Raw genomic sequence first — 20535 nt, forward strand, 5'->3', positions numbered from 1 at the left:
TATAACAGCAGCCGACTCGTCGGCTGCTGCGAATGGTCGCTGAGGTGCCGACCTGGGTCCCTATGGAAAGTAGTATATAAAACAGTTAGTGTTTTTAGAAAGAAACATTGTGGCATGAATTGGTTTCATCTTACCAAATTCACAGAAGTCTCCGAATTAGACGAAGAAGGTTCTTCTATTTCTGGAGGTTGGGCTGCCACAGGTGGTTCTTCTGCCTGCCACTCGATTGCTGGAAGTAGGGCCGCTGCTGGCTGGGCGGCTGCTGGTTGGGCGGCTGCATCTAGGGCCACTACAGCCGGTACCTCAGGAGCAACTGGGATAGCCGCAGCTGAGGTACTTTCGGCTTCCAGCGCTGCTGCATCCGATTGGACGATTTCGGGATCAGCAGCAGCAGGGATGTTGTCTTGAGGGTCAGCTTCGGCAAGGGCAGTCGGTTCTTCTTTCGAAATGGATGAGTCTGATGCCATGTATGGCGGTCGACCCATCTGAGAAGTAGTCCCCTCGCTGTCTGAAGAGACCCCTGCTGCTGATGCGATTGGTGAAGGTGTCTGTGAAAAAGTATGGAAATGTTGTTGTTAAATACACCAAGGTTGATCATTAGAATCCTAAGTATTGCAGATGAGAGGACTTACTGGTTCTATAGGCAGTGCTGGTAAAGATTGCCTCTTGGTCGGGTGCCTGGTCCGACCGCTCCTCGGCGCGGGGGGAAGAGTTTGCCTCCTTGTCGGGTCCTTCGCCCGACTGCTCGTTTGGAGAGGAAGTGCCTGAGACTGGACCAAAGGGACGATTGGTTGGTCAGCTGGGGCTGGCGTCGTTTGTGTGGTCGATGCTACCAAGGTCGGTTCTGGTGAATGAAATGAGTGAAATCAAAGTTAAGATATAATGAATTGGTTCACGGTTTTCAGAAAATTACCAATTCGGGGTCGGGTCCTTGCTGACGTCCTAGTAGTTCCAAGGTCCGCCGGAGCTTGCTGGTCAGCCCCAGAGGTCGGAGGTGTTTGCAGCTGGGAAGCTTTCCTTTTCCGCATTGGGACGCTAGATCCGACTCCCGGGGCGGCTGTTTGTTGCTGAGTGCTGGTATGTTTAGCTGCCCCTATAACCAATCCTTGAGGGGGAAGGAGCACGTTCAGCAATCGATCCTCATCAGGGGAGATCAGGGCCCATACAACCGACCACCATTCATTGAATGTATTTACAGTCTCAGGGTTGGAGCGGAAAGGAATATAAGAATTGGAAACTATATACGTGGTGAGCTGGGAGATATAAGAAGGAATTGAATTAGGTAGGACCCGTCGGTCAGGACTTTGAAAAATTATATGAGGACAAGCGACGGGTCCAGGGATACCTTGGCAGCAGCCGAACTGGCGCGCCATGAATTGAGGTTCGTAATTATAGGTGCAAAAAGTTTTTTGCCCTTTTTTATCAAGTTTTTTACTGCTAAAAAGAGACCTGGGTTTGAGGGCAACGTCCCAGGCAAAAGGATAAGTGGGATGAGGACAAGGCTCAGGAGTCGGAAGAGGATTTGGTGCCGGAAAAGGCCAAAAGTGGTCGGGAGCATAACCCGCATATTTTTATACATAGAAAATCGAGAGTTACTGCGGGTATCTGTCAAAATTGTGGTTATTATTGGGTCGGAGGATTGGAGTTTACTGCGTCCTGAGCAGAGTCGGTTGAGGGCTAATCCCAAATGTTTTTCGGATATTGGCATAGTGGGTGGAGATCCTAAGTTGAACGCGTTGGGGAAGTAAAGACGGAGCCAAAGTTCTAAAAACCAAAAAGGACCCGACGCGGCGGTGTCTAATTTTCTATTATCATTATCTGTTAAACGAAGGCTAACTCTAGTGAGTCCTTCAAACAGATTGGCTAAAAACAGAGTGCCAAGGGAAAAGAACCGACCTGACGCGATATGAATGGCCAGGTCGAGGTGAGAAGAAAGAACGCATTTAGAAGGGGAAACAATGACGTACCTACAAAGCCAAAAAAGAATAAAGGCAGTATGCTCCCGGTCGGTCACGGGGGTCCCTGGAGCCCCTTGCTGGTCAATCGCGAACTTTGTCCAGCCCCATTCCTTCACGCCTTGTAAAGACCACCCTGGATGGTCTTCTGGTGGCTCCTGCCCATCTAGGGCTCCCATCACAGGGTCTTCACCCACGACTGGGAGATGAGCGATCATCGCTACATCCATAAGAGTTGGACCAAAGGGGCCCGACAGTAAGAGAAAAGTCCCATTTTCCGCATTCCAGAAGGCCGACATAGCTAGGAGCACCTTCTCGTGCAGATTGATCGGCATGGTGGATAATAGAATCGCTTGGTCGATTTTTTGAGATCGCCATTGGGTCTGGAAGTGTTCTGATACCCGTCGATACCAAGAGCGATAAGGATCTTTTGGGTCTGTGAGATGGGTTTTGATGCTGTCTCGAATGCGAACTGCTTGGTAAGTAGGGTTGTTGATAGCCAAGGAATTTCGGGATTCCAAAACTTCCCTCATCCGATTTGAGTCTTCAGGAGTAGTGCAGTATGGGCGGATGGTCGGAGTTAGTACTTTCGAGGCTGAAAACGGGCCCTCTGGGAGGGTTCCGTCAAAGGGAAGGGCAGGAATGTATCGATTCGCCATGGTTAGAGTGGTTGAGATTGTGATTCACAAAGGCTCGTATTGCGGAAAGGGAAGTTAATCAGGAGTGTTGCAGTAACTGGTGCAGTTGCTAAGAAAATTTTTCAAGAGGGTGGTGCTTTATGAACTTCCAAACGTCGATTGATAAATGGCGTTTGAAAGTCCCTTGGCGGCGGGCAAGTTGTTACGTATGAAATTTAGAATTAGGTTAAAAAGCCCAAGGTAAAAGAAAAATGGGCCTGGCAATAGAGTTGATTGAACTGGCTGAAGGACACCGTGAGGAAATCAAGGAAAATAGGTTTATTTCTAAGGAAAATACAGGACGGAAAGACCTCAGGTCGGAAGGTCTTCAAGTCGGGAGGTCCTCAAGACAAAAAGTCCTCAGGACGGAAAGACCTCAGGTCGGAAGGTCTTCAGGTCGGGACGTCCTCAAGACGGAAAGTCCTCAGGACGGAAAGATCTCAGGTCGGAAGGTCCTCAGGTCGGGAGGTCCTCAAGACAGAAAGTCATCAGGACGGGAAGTCCGCAGGTCGGGAGGTCCTCAGGTCGGAAAGTCCGCAGGTCGAAAAGTCCTCAGGGCGGAAAGTCCTCAGGTCGGACAGGTTGGGAAGTTCTCAGGTCGGAACTCTGCGGCGGGACCAACAAGTCGGATGGTTTGTTAGTCGGGATGTCTGTAGCTAATCCAAACAAGTCAGATGGTTTGCAAGTCGGGAGGATTGGCAGTCGGACCAATACGGTTGTAGATTGGCAGTCGGGCCAAAAGGGCGGAAGGTCTGTGGTCGGCTCAAAGAGTGAAATATAGTGACAATTTTGGTCCGCTGAGGACACGTGTCAGCAGGAGAAGGGTTGGAAGACGGTTGGAAAGGAGACGTTGTAACCGTTCGGGCGACGGTTTTCAGTACAGTTTCCCAGAGAATATTTAAGGGTTTGAATCATCATTTGGCAGGGTATCTTCAATCAACTTCAACAAAGCAAAGTCAGATTTGGGGATCACCACTTTAAATTTCAGTCTTTTATTTTCCAGTTTATTTTCTGTACCATACAGTGTTTAGAGATTCCTAATCTCAGGCACTAATTAATCAAGTTTAAGGATATTTTCTATATCTTTGAATTTTACTTTATTTTTGTTAAAAAAATACATCAACAAATACAAAGTTATAATTTTTTATAAAATAGCAAATATATTGATTATATTTTCATTAATATATCTTCAAAATCAAATTTAATTTTTTTTCTATTAAATATTAAATTAATATTTCATTTCAACTTTATTAATCACATGATTTATTATATAGTATTTATAATAATAAAAAAAAACCTATCCAAAAAATTCTAATTCAAAAGCCTCACGAACCAAAATAACTTTCAAAACTCTTGTTGTACGGAGCGGAAATTTGTTATTTGCCTGAGTTGAAATTGGAATCATTTCAATTCTAAACCCCAATAATGAGCCTCAACACAGCTAATTAAATTTTATAAATAGATAGAGAAAAGAGGAAAGGATGATGCAAAGACTTAGAGGGATAGGAGGTTGATGCCTAATGGCTTTTTTATTTAATCTTGCTTCCAATTAATGCTTCGATTGTACTTTCACAATTATGAACATCAATAAAACACACACATATAAATATATATGTTCAAAATGTTGTGTATAAGAGTGGACGAAGTAGCTTCTGAACAACCAATTAAGTCGGAATTTTGCAACGTGGAATGTCACATCAAGATAAATTGAAATGAGTCCAAGTTTTGTAGCTGGTAATGAATGGTACCCAAGGCTGAATTTTTCTTCAATTTGCAGCTCAATCCCTATCCATTAATTTAATGGCCACTTCAACACCCAACCACCTAAGGCCCTACTCATATTATCACTGCAACTCATGTGATCCATTTGGTGTCCCTATAAATAGAGCAACCAATGCTCCTTGATTCTCACCCCAATCATAACAACTGATTCTCAAACATATATTCATTTCCATTATCTGAATTACTTAGCAATGGCTACTTCCAAAGCAGTTGCTGTTCTTATCCTTTTCTTGGCAGCATTCCTTCTGATTGCCTCCCAAGTGGCTGCCAGAGATCTGGCTGAGAACACTGATGCCACTGAACAACAAGGTAAGTGCTTTTTATTTTGCAGAATTGATCATGTCATGTCCTTTTTCTTTCTTTTAAATTGTTGGAAATAATTATTGTAATTGTTTGTGGGATTAACAACAAACAGTCGAGGAAAGTGAAGCTGAAACTGACCAGTACGGATATGGAGGTGGGAGATATGGTGGCGGAAGATACGGCGGCGGTGGAAGATACGGCGGCGGAAGATACGGCGGCGGAAGGTATGGCGGAAGATACGGCGGAAGATATGGAGGCGGAGGAGGCCGATATGGAGGTGGCTACGGGTGCCAGTACCGCTGCGGATATCGCTGCTGCTCTGCCGCTGAGAAGGCTGAGTTCGACGCTCAGGCCGACACCCAAAACTAGACTTGTTTCAGACCAAGGCAAAGCCAGAGAGTGCATGCACTATATATATATATATATATATGTATGTATCTTGTGGTTTACTCGACCACTTTCCTTTCCTTATGTGGTGAATAAATAATAGTGTGCAAGAGAATGATCTGTATGTTGTCACGATCGATCTATCTAGGCACAGCCACTCTCCTGTATGAGTATGACTACCTCGTTACTGTGAAATTTATACTGCTTTCAAACTTATTTGCATCTCTATTTTTATTTTTTTTTCTTTATGGTTTTTTTAAGATCGTTTTTTATCTAATCAAATGTATATTCTTTAATTTAAAATATATCGTAAGAAACAATTATTCATTCAAATTATCATATTCGTGTCCGTTGTCAATGTACTCAACTATAAAACTTAGTAGTGAGATCACATAATATAAGAGCTGACAACATGCAATACAGAAGGACAGACTATATATTATAATTCTCTCAGTAAATTTTTTATTTGACTTTTACATACAGAGTAAACTAAATTATTATTCTATAGATATGTACTATAATAAAATATTGTAATGTATATTTTACCCTTAATATTAAAGTAAGATTAGTGTGAAAAATAAAAGGCAGGAGTATTTTAAAATTTAGTTCAAAGTTACTTTTACTAAAAAAAAATAAAATAACAATTTTGATTTGGACAAACTAAAATGATAAAATAGAAAGTTTACTAATAGACGGAAGAAGTATATATGATGAACTTATTGTTTATCTAACTTTGTATATGTTAATTGTGCATATTAACTATAATTTTGCATAGTTCTTACTTATTTTTAGTCGAATTTGATTTTGTATTAGGAATTGAAAAAATTGAAGATATTTAAAAAAAAATCAAATTATTTTTTTTTCATTTAGGCATGTCCATACTTAGAGAAGATTTGGATAAGTCAAGACTTAAGGGCATATTGAAATTTTGTATCAAGATGAATTGGTGGAGCAAAAAGAAAAAAAATATTAAAGCCCAATTCTAGGGGATGACGTTTTTTATCAAAAAAAAAAAAAAAAAACGTGCAAACAGCTGGAGCGATCAAGAAACGGTTGCACAAACCTGCGTCATCTTCTATCAAGTATAATCTTTTTCTTGTTGAATTTCTAGTTGTGTTTAATGCCTAAGTTTTTCAATTCTAGTTTAAGGTTGTATTGAAATTTTGGATTATGAATTTGTGAAATGGTTTTGTGTTTTAATTATATATTTGTGCAATTTATGCGTATCGTGTCTACAATTATTAGGTGGGATTTATTATAGTGTACAAATTTTAAGCTCATCTATTGATTGTGTGCTAATTGAATAACTGCATCTGTAATTGTATAAGCTTAGCCTAAGAATTGTACGATCGAATAGAAAATCTTTTATAATAGATTAAATATCCGAATTGAGTTTTTCTTGCGCTATTTTCAATCAAATAACTTTTACTATGGTCGTACCTAGTTTAATTCCTTCGATTAGAGAGTGGTCAATTGGTTGTACCGTTATCACCGACAATGTTAGGAAAAATTGGATGTCGATCGTATGACCTATAACTAATTTATCAATTGATTGATTAGATTATCAAATTCGATGATCAAAGTCTTTATCTGAGTTTTCACCCAATCCTTGGACTAGAGCTTTTACTTCTTCACAAATCAATTTATTTATTTTCTTGATTGTTGAATTTTATTTGGCTTAATTTAATTTTCCTAGTATAATTATCTTAATTCCTGATTGAAACACCCCCACCCTATTCTATCTAAATAATCAACTAAAGAAACACAATCACAATCCCTATGGATTCGACTATGCTGCTACTATTATGAAATTGATTAAGAAGAACATGTACATATTATTATTTATTATATTATTCTCCTTATGTTTGATTCTAGTTTATGCCTCGATCTTCTCGGACTAGAAAATTAATATACGATTCAGAGATCAAAAAGCTAGCAGGGAAGTTGAGGAAAGAAGCTAGAAGGAAAGTGGAATTTGACAAAAACTCCAATACACAGTCAGACAGTTTCTACACTTCTAACGAGTACTGTGATACTATCATGGCTAGAGAAGATCACTGGACACTCAGGGAGCTAGACGCTCCAAATTTAACTCGACAGCCCCTCTGCATTACTTTCCCTGCCATAGATGATACCATTAAATTTGAACTGACATTTGGATTAATTCACTTACTGCCGTCTTTTTATGGTCTCGCAGGTGAGAAGCGCCATAAATATTTGCATGAATTCGATGTTGTTTGCTCAAGCATGAAACCAGTAGGAGTCACTGAGAACAAATCAAATTGCGAGCATTCCCTTTTTTCTTAAAGGATGCAGCGCATGACTGATTGTACTACCTTCCTCCAGGAAGCATAACGTGATGGGCTTGACATGCAAAGAAAGTTTTTGGAGAAATACTTTTCGGCATCTCGAGCTGCAACATTAAGGAAGGAAATATGTGGGATAAAGTGACAACCAAGCAAGACACTACATGAGTATTGGGATCGATTCAACCGCCTATGCGCAAGGTGTTCTCAACATCATATATCACCGAGCAGTTGATTATCTAGTACTTCTATGAAGACCTCAATTGGACCTGATTATCTAGTACTTCTAGCTGAAAAAACTCCTAAAGATGCTTGAGATCTGATCTATTGAATGCCAGCAAATACACAGCAGTTTGGTACCCGAGACAGTGGAGTGGTTGATAGCTCTAACTCTGACCCCATTCGACAGCAACTATCTGAGTTAAATACGATTGTGCGTCAATTGGTGGTTGGTCAGGCTCAGCAAGTAATGGCATGTGGCATCTGCACAAGTATAAACATCCTATTGATGTCTGTCCTAAACTTAAAGAAGTTATCCCTGCACAACTGAATGCAACTGGATTTGCGCAAGCAACTTACATGCAAGTTCTTCAATACATATAATCGTGGGTGAAAGGATCATCCCAATTTGAGGAAATCAGCAACAAGATTTTCAAACACAAACGCCAGCATAACTGATGTATCGCCCACCGCCACCAGTACCTCAACCTGTTGCACCTTCAAGTATGTCTTTAGAGATATATACCGTATTTTATTCTTAAAGAGAATCGGTTAGTAGAAAATTAAAAAAGATAATTTTACAATATTCTGTATAACTATTCAAGTTTAAAATTTTAAAAACTTAAAAAAATATCAATCTGAAAAAAATGAAAAAATAAAATTTTGTTTTTTCTCTCTATAAAACCAATCCATATCGTGTGTGGCTGTGGAACAAAACCTCTCCCTCCCCACTTCCACTCCACATACCTCAGTATGCACACGGAAATGCATTAACTTTTATCGTTTTCTCACCCTTGCTATATTTTATTGGTCATGCCGCTTTGCCGTAGTGAATGCGTTGAAAAATTAAAATCTGATGGAACAAAAAACCAAACAACCAAACCTGTAAACAAAAATTCAAAACTTTGGTACCATATAGAGTAGTCTAGTGGTGTGGGGATTGACTCGTGACTGTATGATCATGAGTTCAAATCATGGTTCGCCGGATCGGCCAATCCGGAACCGACCGTTCCGGTTCAACCGAAATATCGTATATTTCTCTTAGAGTTTTTAAATATATACAAATTTTATCCAAAATTCAATTCTCATTCATTCTTTACCTACTTTCTCCCTTCTCTCCTTCCTGACGGCGACGAGTGACGAAAAAAATACTCCTACTTTCTCTCTTCTCTCAGCTGGTGGCTTGGGCGGGTGACGAAAAATATTGATTTCTACTCCCAATCCCTGGTGGTGGACAAGGTAAGTTTTGGGCATTTACAGTGTTGAGAATGTGGGTTTTAGCAATCTTCTATGTGGTAGAAAGATTTGAGAAAAAAAATTCCGCTATTGAAGAAAAATTGTTGGTATTGTGTAGAAAAAAAATTACTTCGTGAATTTTTTGGGAGGAAGAACGCACGGGAGGAAGAATGCCGTGGAAGAAGGACCGGTGGAAGAAAGACATTGTTGTAATTATATTATTACTTTAATTAATTTACATTTTTTTAAATATAGTTTATATATAATTTTGATTCTTAATTTTTGGATTAAATTTATCGTTGAATTATTTTGATTTATTTATTTATTTAATTGATAAGTTTAATTATTTTGGATTGTATTTAATTTTATTTAATCTATATAAATTAAGTTTTTATTAAAATTAACTTTGTTTGTATATATAAATTTAATAAATATATATTCTAAGTCTAAGTTATACGAATTAGTTATTTAAGTTAAATTTTTGTATAAATTTGATTTATTAATAAAATAATATGTATAATTTGTCCGATTAACTAATAAATTACTACTTATAAATATTTTAACAATTTTATTATTCAATTTTAGAGTTTGTGTAAAATGGCACACATAAAGATATGGATTGGGATCATGCTACTCCTATAAGCAACGATAGAAAGCAAGCAAAATGCAATTGTTGTGGAAAAATTGTTCACGGTGGGATTACTAGGATGAAACAACATATAACACATGTTACAGGTCAAGTTGAAGCATGTACGAGAGCTCTAAAGGAAATAAGAGAGTTACTAAAACAACACTTGATCCAAAGAAAAAGTATGCGAGCAACAAATAAAAAAAAAAATAGAAGCATTGCACAATTCCATTCGTTTGGAAGATGATTCTGATGAGGAAGAAGATGAAAGTTTTGAAATAAATGAAGATGAGGTAGATGCCCTTGAAAGAAAACAATTAAAAAGAGCAATGGCTGAAAGCAGAAATATGGAATTTATACAGCAGCAGCGTAGACATTCTGTATCCAGAGATATACGAAGCTTGAATTTTAAAGCAGGTATATTTATTGAATTTTATAAAAAAAATACATTTAATATTAGAATATTTATTTTGAAATAAAAACTATATATAATCATATTTTTATTTTATCTTTGTAGGAGGAAGTAGTTCGAATACAAAATGAGCTAAAAGAAATTTTTTCGAAAGTTCTACGAGAAAGACAGAAGGTTTGCATAAAAAAAAGCTTGATCCATACATGTTTCAATCGAAAAATAAGTCTTTGAAAAGTATGTTTTTAAAAGATAATGCAAAAAATGTGGGTAGAGCAATTTTGAAATTTTTTCATTTTAATGTTATACCAGTTCACGCTGCCGATAATGGTACTTACTATCAAACAATGATTGACACAATTGCATCCGCTAGACTGGAGCTAAAGGGCCTACTGGTAAGCAAATTGGGAGTGAATATTTGAACGAGGAGATGCAAGAAGTTGTACAATATGTTGATTCTTTAAAGCAGAAATGGAAAACACATGGATGTACAATTATGTGCGATGGTTGGAGTACTCGCACAAAACATCCAATCATAAATTTTATGGTGTACTGTGACAGAGATATGATATATCACAGTTCGTTCGACTGTACGAATAAGGTAAAGACTTCAGACTTTTTCTACACCCTAATGGACAAGGTTTTGGATTCAGTAGGGGTTGACAATATTGTACAAATCGTAACTGATAGTGAAGCTAGTATGAAGGCGGCTGGGAAAAAACTGATGAGTAAAAAAAAAAACATTTTTTGTCTCCATGCGTTGCGCATTGTATTGATTTGATGTTAGAAGACATCGGAGATATATTGTCGGTGAAGGATACGATAAAAGAAGCCAGAAGAATTACAGGATTTATATACAACAGTGATAAAGTGATCAATTTGATGAAAACATATACGAATGGTCGAGACCTGTTGCGACCAGGCATAACAAGATGTGCAACCGAGTTTGTTGCAATGGAAAGTCTTCTGAGATAAGCAACTGACTTGAAAAGAATGTGTACTTCTAGATAATGGGTTGAGTACAATAATACTTTGAGAAGAAGACATGAAGCTGGAGATATATTAGACATGATTCTGAATGAAAGATTTTGGAAACGGGTACGCCGAGTTTGTGGGGTCATGGAACCTTTGGTGAAGGTTTTAAAAGTAGTTGATCAAGATAAAAAACCTACACTAACTATCATTTACGAGGCAATGGATATGGCAAAAATGGCAATTAAAACCGCAGTGAAAGATTTTCAACAATATCGGGATATCATCGATGAAAGATGGTATAACCAATTGCATCAAGATTTGCATACTGCAGGTAATTGTTTTGTTTTTTGTTTTTTTTTTGCATTGTAGTAATCATTTATTTTATTTTCTAATTCTAAATATATTTGATGCAGCTTATTTTTTAAATCTTGGTCTTCAATACTCTGGCACTTGTGAATTTGATTCATCGGAGGTTCGAAAAGGAGTAAAAGAAGTTATTAAAAGACTCGAGCCAGACTTGGATATACAAGTAAAGGCTATGAATGAGGTAAAATGTGTGAAACTTAGAGCTAATATTTCAAATAATTTTTTTGAGCTTTCAAGAAATATATATATATATATTTGTGCATTGTTATAGAAACATATATATATATTGATTTCTAATAATTTTACATTATATTGTTTATAGATAAATACATTTGTTAACAAAATTGGAGAATTTGGAAGTGCACTTGCTATTAGAGTTGTAGTTGCATCTTTACCAGGTATGCATTATAAAATTTATCATTCACTTATGTTTTTTTAACATGTTATAATATGGTGCATTATTATTAATTTTTTTTTACCATTTTTAATAGTTGACTGGTGGAATATGTATGGTGATGAAGCCCCTAATTTATGGAAATTTGCACTAAAAGTTTTGAGTCAAACATGCACATCATCTGGTTGTGAGCGCAATTGGAGTACATGGTCTTTGATCCATACTAAACTTCGGAATAGATTAACTATTGAGAAACTGCATAAGCTAGTCTATATCCACTACAACATGCGTCTTCGGGTGAAAAATTTTATGCAAAGGACAGACACAGACGATTTCTACGACCCGATTGATTTGAATCATATTTTTTATGAAAATGATATTTTAGATGAATAGGTCAGAGAAAATGAATCTCCACTTATTCATGATAGTGATATGAATTGGTTGGATGAAGCTATTGATGAAAGTGGAGATGGAATTGACAGTCAGCATAATGATGATGACAGCTATATGTTTTTATCTCAGTTTATAGCCGATGGAAAGAAGAAGGCCAAAAAGAAAAAATCAGAAAACAAAAATATGAGCAAGAAAGAAAAAGCAATCATATTGGAATCTTCATCTTCAACAACTAACGGTGAAGATAAGAATAATAGCAACGATGATGATGATGATGATGATGGTGATGATGGTGGTGGTGGTGGTGGTGGTGGTGCCGATGATCGTGGTGGTGAGAGTGGGAGCTATAGAGATAGTCGATACTCAAGTGATATGGGATGGGCTTAAGGAAATGAAAATTGTTATGCTACCCAAGATACTGATCATGGATATCGTCCTGGGATAGAAGCTCAAACAGATTTTCTAAATAGTTTAACAGAATTTTCAAGTGAAACCGATGCTTTAAATTTTTCAGATACTAGAAGATATTCTGGAGTTCACGAACATATGCAAGATTTGAATATAGGTTATTCCTATGGAGATTCTTCCCACAATTCGAGTTCGAGTAATAGATTGGGGAGACAGGAGTGGGACCAACCAAATGCATATCATCATCCCTATTACTGGGTATATCGAAGGGGTTCATTTAGAGAAGAATATTCATACTATGTTCGATCAGAAGATGGAAATGGTTTTGAAGCTCCACGACACTCCGCAAGGTATTGAATGGTAAGTATAAATGTTTAACATAAACATAGTTTAAATATTTTATAAAATTTTATTTCTAATATTTATTTATATGTAACAACTTGAGGTTGGTTGAATTCAATTTAACTAATAAAGATTGTTTAATTTCAGGGGACGGCCAGAACAGTGGAAATTTGGTGTTGGGTTTCAATGTAACAATCTTAGGCTTTGGAATCTTTATCTAGATGAAAGTCAGTTGCTATTTTTTTGTTCAAAAATCTGACATTTAACATTCATGTTGTTGGTCTTTTATGCAGTGCATCTTTGAAGACTTATGCACATGATGGGACTTCAGACCGTCTATAAAGAGTCTTTGTTATAGTTATTCATTGGCATGGAGATATATGCATTGTTATGTTGGGATGGAGATATTTGCATTGTTATGTTTTTGACATATTCTAGGATTTATGGAGTGCACGCGGTATTGTCTAATATTTTGTCGTATACGGTGGAATTGCAGACAAAATTTATTCATCAGTTCAAGAGGTTAACAGTTTGAGGCATGCACCCGCCGTGGTTATGTTCTTTAATATTATATATTTTAAAAAATGATTATGTTTATGATTTGATGAATTTTAATTGCTTATTATTATTTTTGTTAAAAATACAAATTTTTGTAAAAAATAATCATATAGGCCGATATTTGTCCGATACACCGTGACGTATCTGGAACGGTTAGGGCCGATCCGTGACGCCGATCCGCGACGGCGAACCATGGTTCAAACCCCAACACCTCTAGGTCTTGTCTGCCCCACATAGTTTGCCTAGTGTAACTTGTCTTGTCAGGCCTCGTTTGCCGGCTATTAGGTTTCGGGTAGCTCTATATTTGTGTTTTTTTTAGTTCCATACCTAAAAAACAACGATACAAGTTTTCCTGCAGCAATCTCCACTGGTAATTCCAAGCCATGGGTGAACAGTTCGGGCGACCTAGATACAGTGACTCCTCAACTCTGGCGGAAACACAATTTTTCTTCCATCTCAAAGAGATCGAAAGCCAAAAATTCCACTGAAGTTAAATATAGGCTGTTATTGTTGGAAGAATACCGGAAGAAGGCCAAAATGCAAACCAAAATTAGATTTGATGTACTCTTTAAGCGTGGTCACGCCCAAGCAGTGTGTTTAAACTGTTCCACCAAAACCTTTACCTTCAATCAATTATTTTTTCTACCAAAAGAAGATGAATGACAACCACCAATAAAAACGGAAATAACAATACGAGACACCGAAACTTTTAACGTGGAAAACTCCTTCAAAATGAAGGATAAAAACCACGAGGCCTATCACCCGACCCAAGGCAAAATCCACTATCTCAAAAAGTTCGTACAATCAAAAGATAACCACAATCAAAAGGGCTATCACCTTCAATCAATTATTTTTTCTACCAAAAGAAGATGAATGATAACCACCAATAAAAACGGAAATAACAATACGAGACACCGAAACTTTTAACGTGGAAAACTCCTTCAAAATGAAGGATAAAAACCACGAGGCCTATCACCCGACCCCAAGGCAAAATCCACTATCTCAAAAAGTTCGTACAATCAAAAGATAACCACAATCAAAAGGGCTATCAACCTCTACACCCAAATACAAGAATTGAACCCCAATCACAAGAGATCTCCCAACTACAAACAACCCATTCCAATCCCCAACTAATAAGATTCAAAATCGAATCCAAACAAATAAGGAGAAATCAACGATACCAAAAGGAACATCCGAAGATGACGAGACCGTTGATCGGAACCGAGTTGAAATTATCTCTTACTTGCCGATTCTCTCGCGTGCGTGGATAACAATTGTCTCTCTCAATCTCTACACCCAATTGACCCCTCTCCCAACTAAGACGGTTAGGGCAACAATTGACAAAAGCGGGCTTTTAATTCTTCTTGGGCTAACTTGAATTATTGGGCCTCCAACACATTAGAGGAACCCAAACCCAACCGTTATGTGTTATCAAACAAACCCTAATATTAATTAACATGTTTATCCTAACAAACTTTTAATTTTATCCAAAATAATTTTATATATTATTTAAATCATAGAAAACATTATAACTATTAAAAAATTCCAAAAAATTGTAATCTCTTGTCAAATATATATATGATTAGAATTGGTTAGGTTAATAATTAGGCTAATCAACACATCAAATATATGTCCATGATACTCCCTTTGTCCGTCAATCTTAGTTTAACTTCGTTGTAAATTTACGAAGAAAGTGAACTAACATTGGTGGACGAAAGGGGTACGTACTTATAATATATATATATATAGGATACATGTTGTATATATTATTAAAATGTGTTATATGTTTTATTTCATATAAGTCCAGTTTTAACATAGCTTATGTGCTGAGTTGAATTATAATATGTACTATGTAAACTAACGTCATATGGTGACATAGCTTATGTTCTTAGTTGAATTACCGTATGTACTATGCAGACTAATATTATACGGTGTCAGTACATGTACATGTGTTGTAATTATATTATGTTAATATATATCATGTGTTGTTAGATTATATATTTTGTGCCCAAGATGAATATTTTGTGTGTTGCCAGATATGTGATAACTAATTAGAGTTAGCCAACTAGCTACAATCGTAGGTTGCTGGTATGGTCCTAATGTTCTAAAAAAATCAAGACCATTCTGAATTTTTATTGTTCATCCGATAATTTTTATTCAATATAATGCGAAAAGTTCGACTTTGATAACGTTTACATAAACACATTATAATGCAACTTTTTAACATGTGGGTTATTCATTTTAATAAGATAAGTTTCACGTTTATATTTTTTAAAATACAATATTTCTTAATTAATCAAATTTAATCTCAATTTAACGCAATTATTTTTGAAAAAAAAAAAATTCAGCCTTGTTTCAATTACTTATTTAAGTATTATTTTTAGAACAAATATATATAAATAAAAATTAATACATTCATCCTGAATCCTAGTCTCGCCGCAGTCGACTCCCTCGCGCTGTTAACAACACATTAGCCATCAACACCACTCCCGCTGAAGAGCGCCGCCGTCGACCTCCCCCTGTCGTCTACGTTTATCCACCGTCGACCTCCCTCCCTAATTCGCTGACGAGTCACGCTGCTCCAGCGTCGCCGGAACTCCGTTGTTCCCTTTCACTTCCATTGATTTCGATCTTCCAATGGCATACACAACAAAATAAGATCCCGAGGTAATGATTTTTTTTTATGCAAACTTCCATGTATAATTGCATCTTTTCTTTAATTTTCCAAAAAATAAACATGACTTCTAAAGACAAATATTCTCAATCTCCCTTTTCACTTCTTCTTTAATTTTTTTTTTTCTCAAATTTTTAATTACTTATATTTCATAGTTTGAATATACCATTGGAATTTTGGTATCCTTCTGATAATATACAAAATTCAGGAGCATCTTGATTTTTTTTAATCCGTTGGATTATTTTGATTGACAATCCAACGATTGAGTTTAATTGGGGTTGTTTTGGTAATTTAAAAAATTAATTAAGGATCTTTAATTTGGAGAAAATATAATGCTCTTTACCTTACTGGTTTTCAAATATAATTTCATAAAACAATCGATTAAATTATATTAGAAAAATTAATATTTTTAATTGAGTACTTACATAAATTCTTCAAAACCATAATAAGATTTAGAATCGTCTCAATAAAATAATATAAACCATATTTTTTAATTTCAGGCTAAATATCATTGGAACAAATATTGGATTCGACAATTATGATAAATTTATTGTATGTAATTGTACTAATGGAAGCTTGCAAGTGTTCCATGGTTTCAGCCATTGATTAAATATTTCTTGTGTGCAACTTTTGATATGTTGAATGACTAATACGATTATGATGCATATATATTTAGAATATGATGTTTAGAATATAGGGATATGATGTAATAAAAATTCGTCAATACGTTACTTTTGCGATCGAGAAAAAAAACTGACCTTATTTTGTAATTTTTAAAATTTTATTTTCGTCCACAGCACACTAGAACAGGCCGGAATGCATTTCATTTTACTTCATCTCTTGTTCTACGCTCCGGTTTCTCCATTATTTATTTTCTTCGATGGTTGTCGGTGAAAGAAGATGAAGTTTTTTTTTTTTTTTTATGTCAACTGATTCATATTATGAACACCACCAACATCTATCCATATTTAAATTTCCTTTTAATTTATGCTAAAATAAAGTATTGATTTATTAATTATATGAATCAAATTACGTATCTATCCCTACGTCCAATCTCATCCGTTGATTAAAATTTTTATCAAACGATTGTAACTTTTTCAAGATGGTCCTGAATACTAAATTCAGGAGCATACCCGGATTGATACCATTGTGTCTATGTTTTCATTTATGTTTTCATTTTTCTGCCCTTTTTTTTTTCTTGTTAGCTTAATGATTTGTTCACTTATTTATTTTTGTAGGAATCGAATAATAATAAAATAAATAAAAGCAACAGCGCTTATCCTCTACTCTTGCTGCTCCACATAGTTGATCCACTGCCTCATGGCGATGGCGGCGCCTGATCGACCCGACAGGGATCCGAGCTCATCTCGCTAACATATCCTTGCCCGAACCAGCCCTCAAATGCACTCGTTACGATTCCACTAACACTAAATGTTGTTATTTAAAAAAGTATAGTCTTTCTCATTATATTAAAGGATGGACTTTGCAATGTTGTATTACGAAAATTATTGATAATAATAATAATAATAATAAGTTTTTTTCTTATATTGTTGAATATTTTATTTTATGGCATAGTTGATTGGTTCATGTTAACTAAGATTCAAGACGTCGATTAATCAACCTAAACCATTCAGAAATTCGAGTTAAATAAACATAAATGTAAAATTTGGGTTGAAGCAAAATAAACTCGATCGTCATTCCAAACAATTCAACGTGAAACTGAATCACTTGAATATATTCACAGTGACGTATACAGTTTAATAATTTTACAAACACATGGTGATAATAAATATTTTATTGCATTAATTAATGTTTGTACAAAGTATTTTTTTTATGTGTATTTACGTAGACATTAAGTAAATTTATTTTGTACAAAAATGAAATAGAAAATCAACTTAACAAACGAATTAAACAAATTAGAAGTAATAGAGGTGGAAAATATGAAACTCCAATTGGTGAATTTTGTGCACAAAATGAGATAATTTACGAAGTAACTCCACCTTACTTACCTCAATCAAATGGTGTTATTGGACGCAAGAATCATTTAAAGAAATCATGAATGCGATGTTTTTAAGTTGTCGACTATCCCAAAACATGTGGGAGGAAAGCTATTTTAAGCAATGATTATCTGCTTAATCAAATTCATCGGAACATGGTGGAAAAGCCCGTCATGAGCTTTGGAAATGTCGAAACTATCTTATAAACACCTTCGAGTGTGGGGGCTTCTCGCTAAGATACTTGTGCCATCTCCCAAATGAGTTGGAATCGGTACTAAAATAGTAAACTGTATTTTCATAGGATAGACACATAATAATACAACTCATTCTTTGTCGGTATTGGATTAAAAAATCTCAATATCACAAAGAATATGATAATAAAATCAAAGAATGCACCATTTTTCCTTGAAAATATTCCAAAAAAAAGTAAGCGTTGAATCTAGTTTAGCCAACTGATAACACGAAACAGTAGATCAAGATCGAATGGAAAAAGATTAATCTGAATCTGAACCATGTCAAGAACCCAAGCTCGGAAGAAATAAGCAAACACGTATTGAAAAGTTTTTTGGAGATGATAATCTCACTTTTCTCCTTGAAAACGAGCCTTAAATATATGCTGAGACGATGAGGTCTTCTGAATCACCTCCCTATAAAAGAAGCTGTTAAAAGTTGGATAATTATATTCGTCGAATCACATTTAAGAACTTGTGGATTTCCCACTTGGCTCAAAAACTCTTTAATCAAAGTGGATCTTCAAGACGAAATTAAAATTCAGATGGCACAATAGACAAATACAAGACTTGACTTGTAATAAAATGTTACAAGCAGCGAGAATACCTAGATTACTTTGACACATATTCTCCTATCACGACAATAACATCCATAAGGATGATTCTGACAATAGCCGCTCCATGGAATCTTAAAGTACATCAAATAGATCTAAAAATGACATTCTTAAATGGTGACCTAGATGAAAATACCTATATATAACAACCAGTATGGTTTTTTATTTTAGGGAAAGAAAAGAAGATCTGTATACTTGTAAAATCACTGTACGGACTTAAACAAGTTCTAAAGAAATTACATAAGAAGTTCAATCATTCTATGATGAACAATGGTTTCAGAATCAATGAATGCACTAAGTGTATATATATGTAAGAGATCACTGAGTTAGGCTATGCATTATATGCCTTTACGTACATTGTATACTTATCTTAGGTAGCAACAACAAAATTGTCTAGTCTACAAAAGATATGTTGAATTCTAAATTCGACATGAAAGAAATACATCTTGCCAATGTGATCTTTTGAATCAAGATCAAAAGAACCGAAGATTGGTATAATACTAAGTCAAACTCATTATCTAGATAAAATTCTTTAAAAAATTAGCAACAATGACACAGGAATAGCGAGAACTTCATTGGACACAAATATATACTTATCCAAAAATTGTGGAGAGGGTGTATCTCAAATCGAATACGGTCAGTTGATTGAAAAATTGATGTATCTGATGAGCTATACCTGACTCGATATAGCTTATTTTATAAAGAAATTGAGTACGTATACAAGTAACCCAAGCCGTGAGCATTGGAAAGTCATCATTCGTGTACTTACGGTACAATCTAGATTACAAATTACACTATAGCAGACATCCATATATAGTAAAAGGCTACTCAAATGAACTAGATATCTAATACTCTTAATTCAAGATCAACTAACGGATATGTGTTCACACTAGCTGGTGCAGCAATCTCCTAAAACTTCTAAAAATAAACAACGATTGTCAAATTCACAAAGAAATTTATGTTCATTACTTTGGATAAAGTTGAAGAAGATACGGAGTGGATTTCTAATTTATTGAAGATATACTTGAATTTGATAAACTTTTCTATACCATTACACTCTATTGTGACAATAAATCTACTATAGGTAGAGCAGAGAGCATTATATATAGTCGACACATTCTTCGGATAAACAACTTCATAAGACAATTGATCACAACTAAGGTTATTTCTATAGATCTTGTTGAGTCAAAAGATAACCTAGTGGATCTGTCAACCAAATGGTTAAACCGTTATATAGTTTACAAATCGAATAGAGGAATTAGATTAAGCCTGCTAAAATAAATTTTAAAAATAAAAATCCAACCTAGAAATATTGAATATCTCAAGAACTAGGTATAATGAAACAACCTACTTATAAGAATGATAGCAAACAACTGCTTTAATGATTGTTAAGAAAGTGTCGTAGGACTTGAAAATTTAGTATATATTTGAAAATAATAGTTTATTATACTTTGTGAGAGAAAAGTGAGACCTTGTTGGCCGAGCCCAATAAAAAAAATTAAATCCAATTTAAAAATAATGTTTATTTTGAAAAAAAAATGACTAAAAACAATCAAATTAATCTGCTGCAACTGATTTTGGAATGTGATGCAAAAATTGTGGTGATGTGTGAAAACTTGGGGATTAATTAATCTATTCTTCGTCAATTTTAATATATATCCCAAAACCCTACATAATAAAAC

General features: G+C 35.5%; 1 protein-coding gene across 1 annotated transcript; it reads left to right on the forward strand.

Annotated features, from left to right (window-relative positions):
* Window positions 1-4526: 4526 nt before the first annotated feature.
* Window positions 4527-5320, forward strand: LOC127241858 (glycine-rich cell wall structural protein-like). Its single transcript, XM_051261089.1, has 2 exons — window positions 4527-4723; window positions 4830-5320. The coding sequence occupies exons 1-2, from the start codon at window positions 4606-4608 to the stop codon at window positions 5084-5086; spliced, it is 375 nt and encodes a 124-aa protein (XP_051117046.1). The 5' UTR covers window positions 4527-4605; the 3' UTR covers window positions 5087-5320.
* Window positions 5321-20535: the final 15215 nt, after the last annotated feature.

Source organism: Andrographis paniculata, unplaced genomic scaffold, assembly GCF_009805555.1.
Source record: "Andrographis paniculata isolate CXL003 unplaced genomic scaffold, ASM980555v1 Contig83END, whole genome shotgun sequence".
NCBI classification, from domain to species: domain Eukaryota; kingdom Viridiplantae; phylum Streptophyta; class Magnoliopsida; order Lamiales; family Acanthaceae; genus Andrographis; species Andrographis paniculata.

Excerpts from the sequence above, each read along its gene's own strand:
- LOC127241858 (XM_051261089.1), top strand. The coding sequence starts at position 4,606 with ATGGCTACTTCCAAAGCAGTTGCTGTTCTTATCCTTTTCTTGGCAGCA. Across the intron at positions 4,724-4,829 it reads TGATGCCACTGAACAACAAG|TCGAGGAAAGTGAAGCTGAA; the intron begins GTAAGTGCTTTT and ends AACAACAAACAG.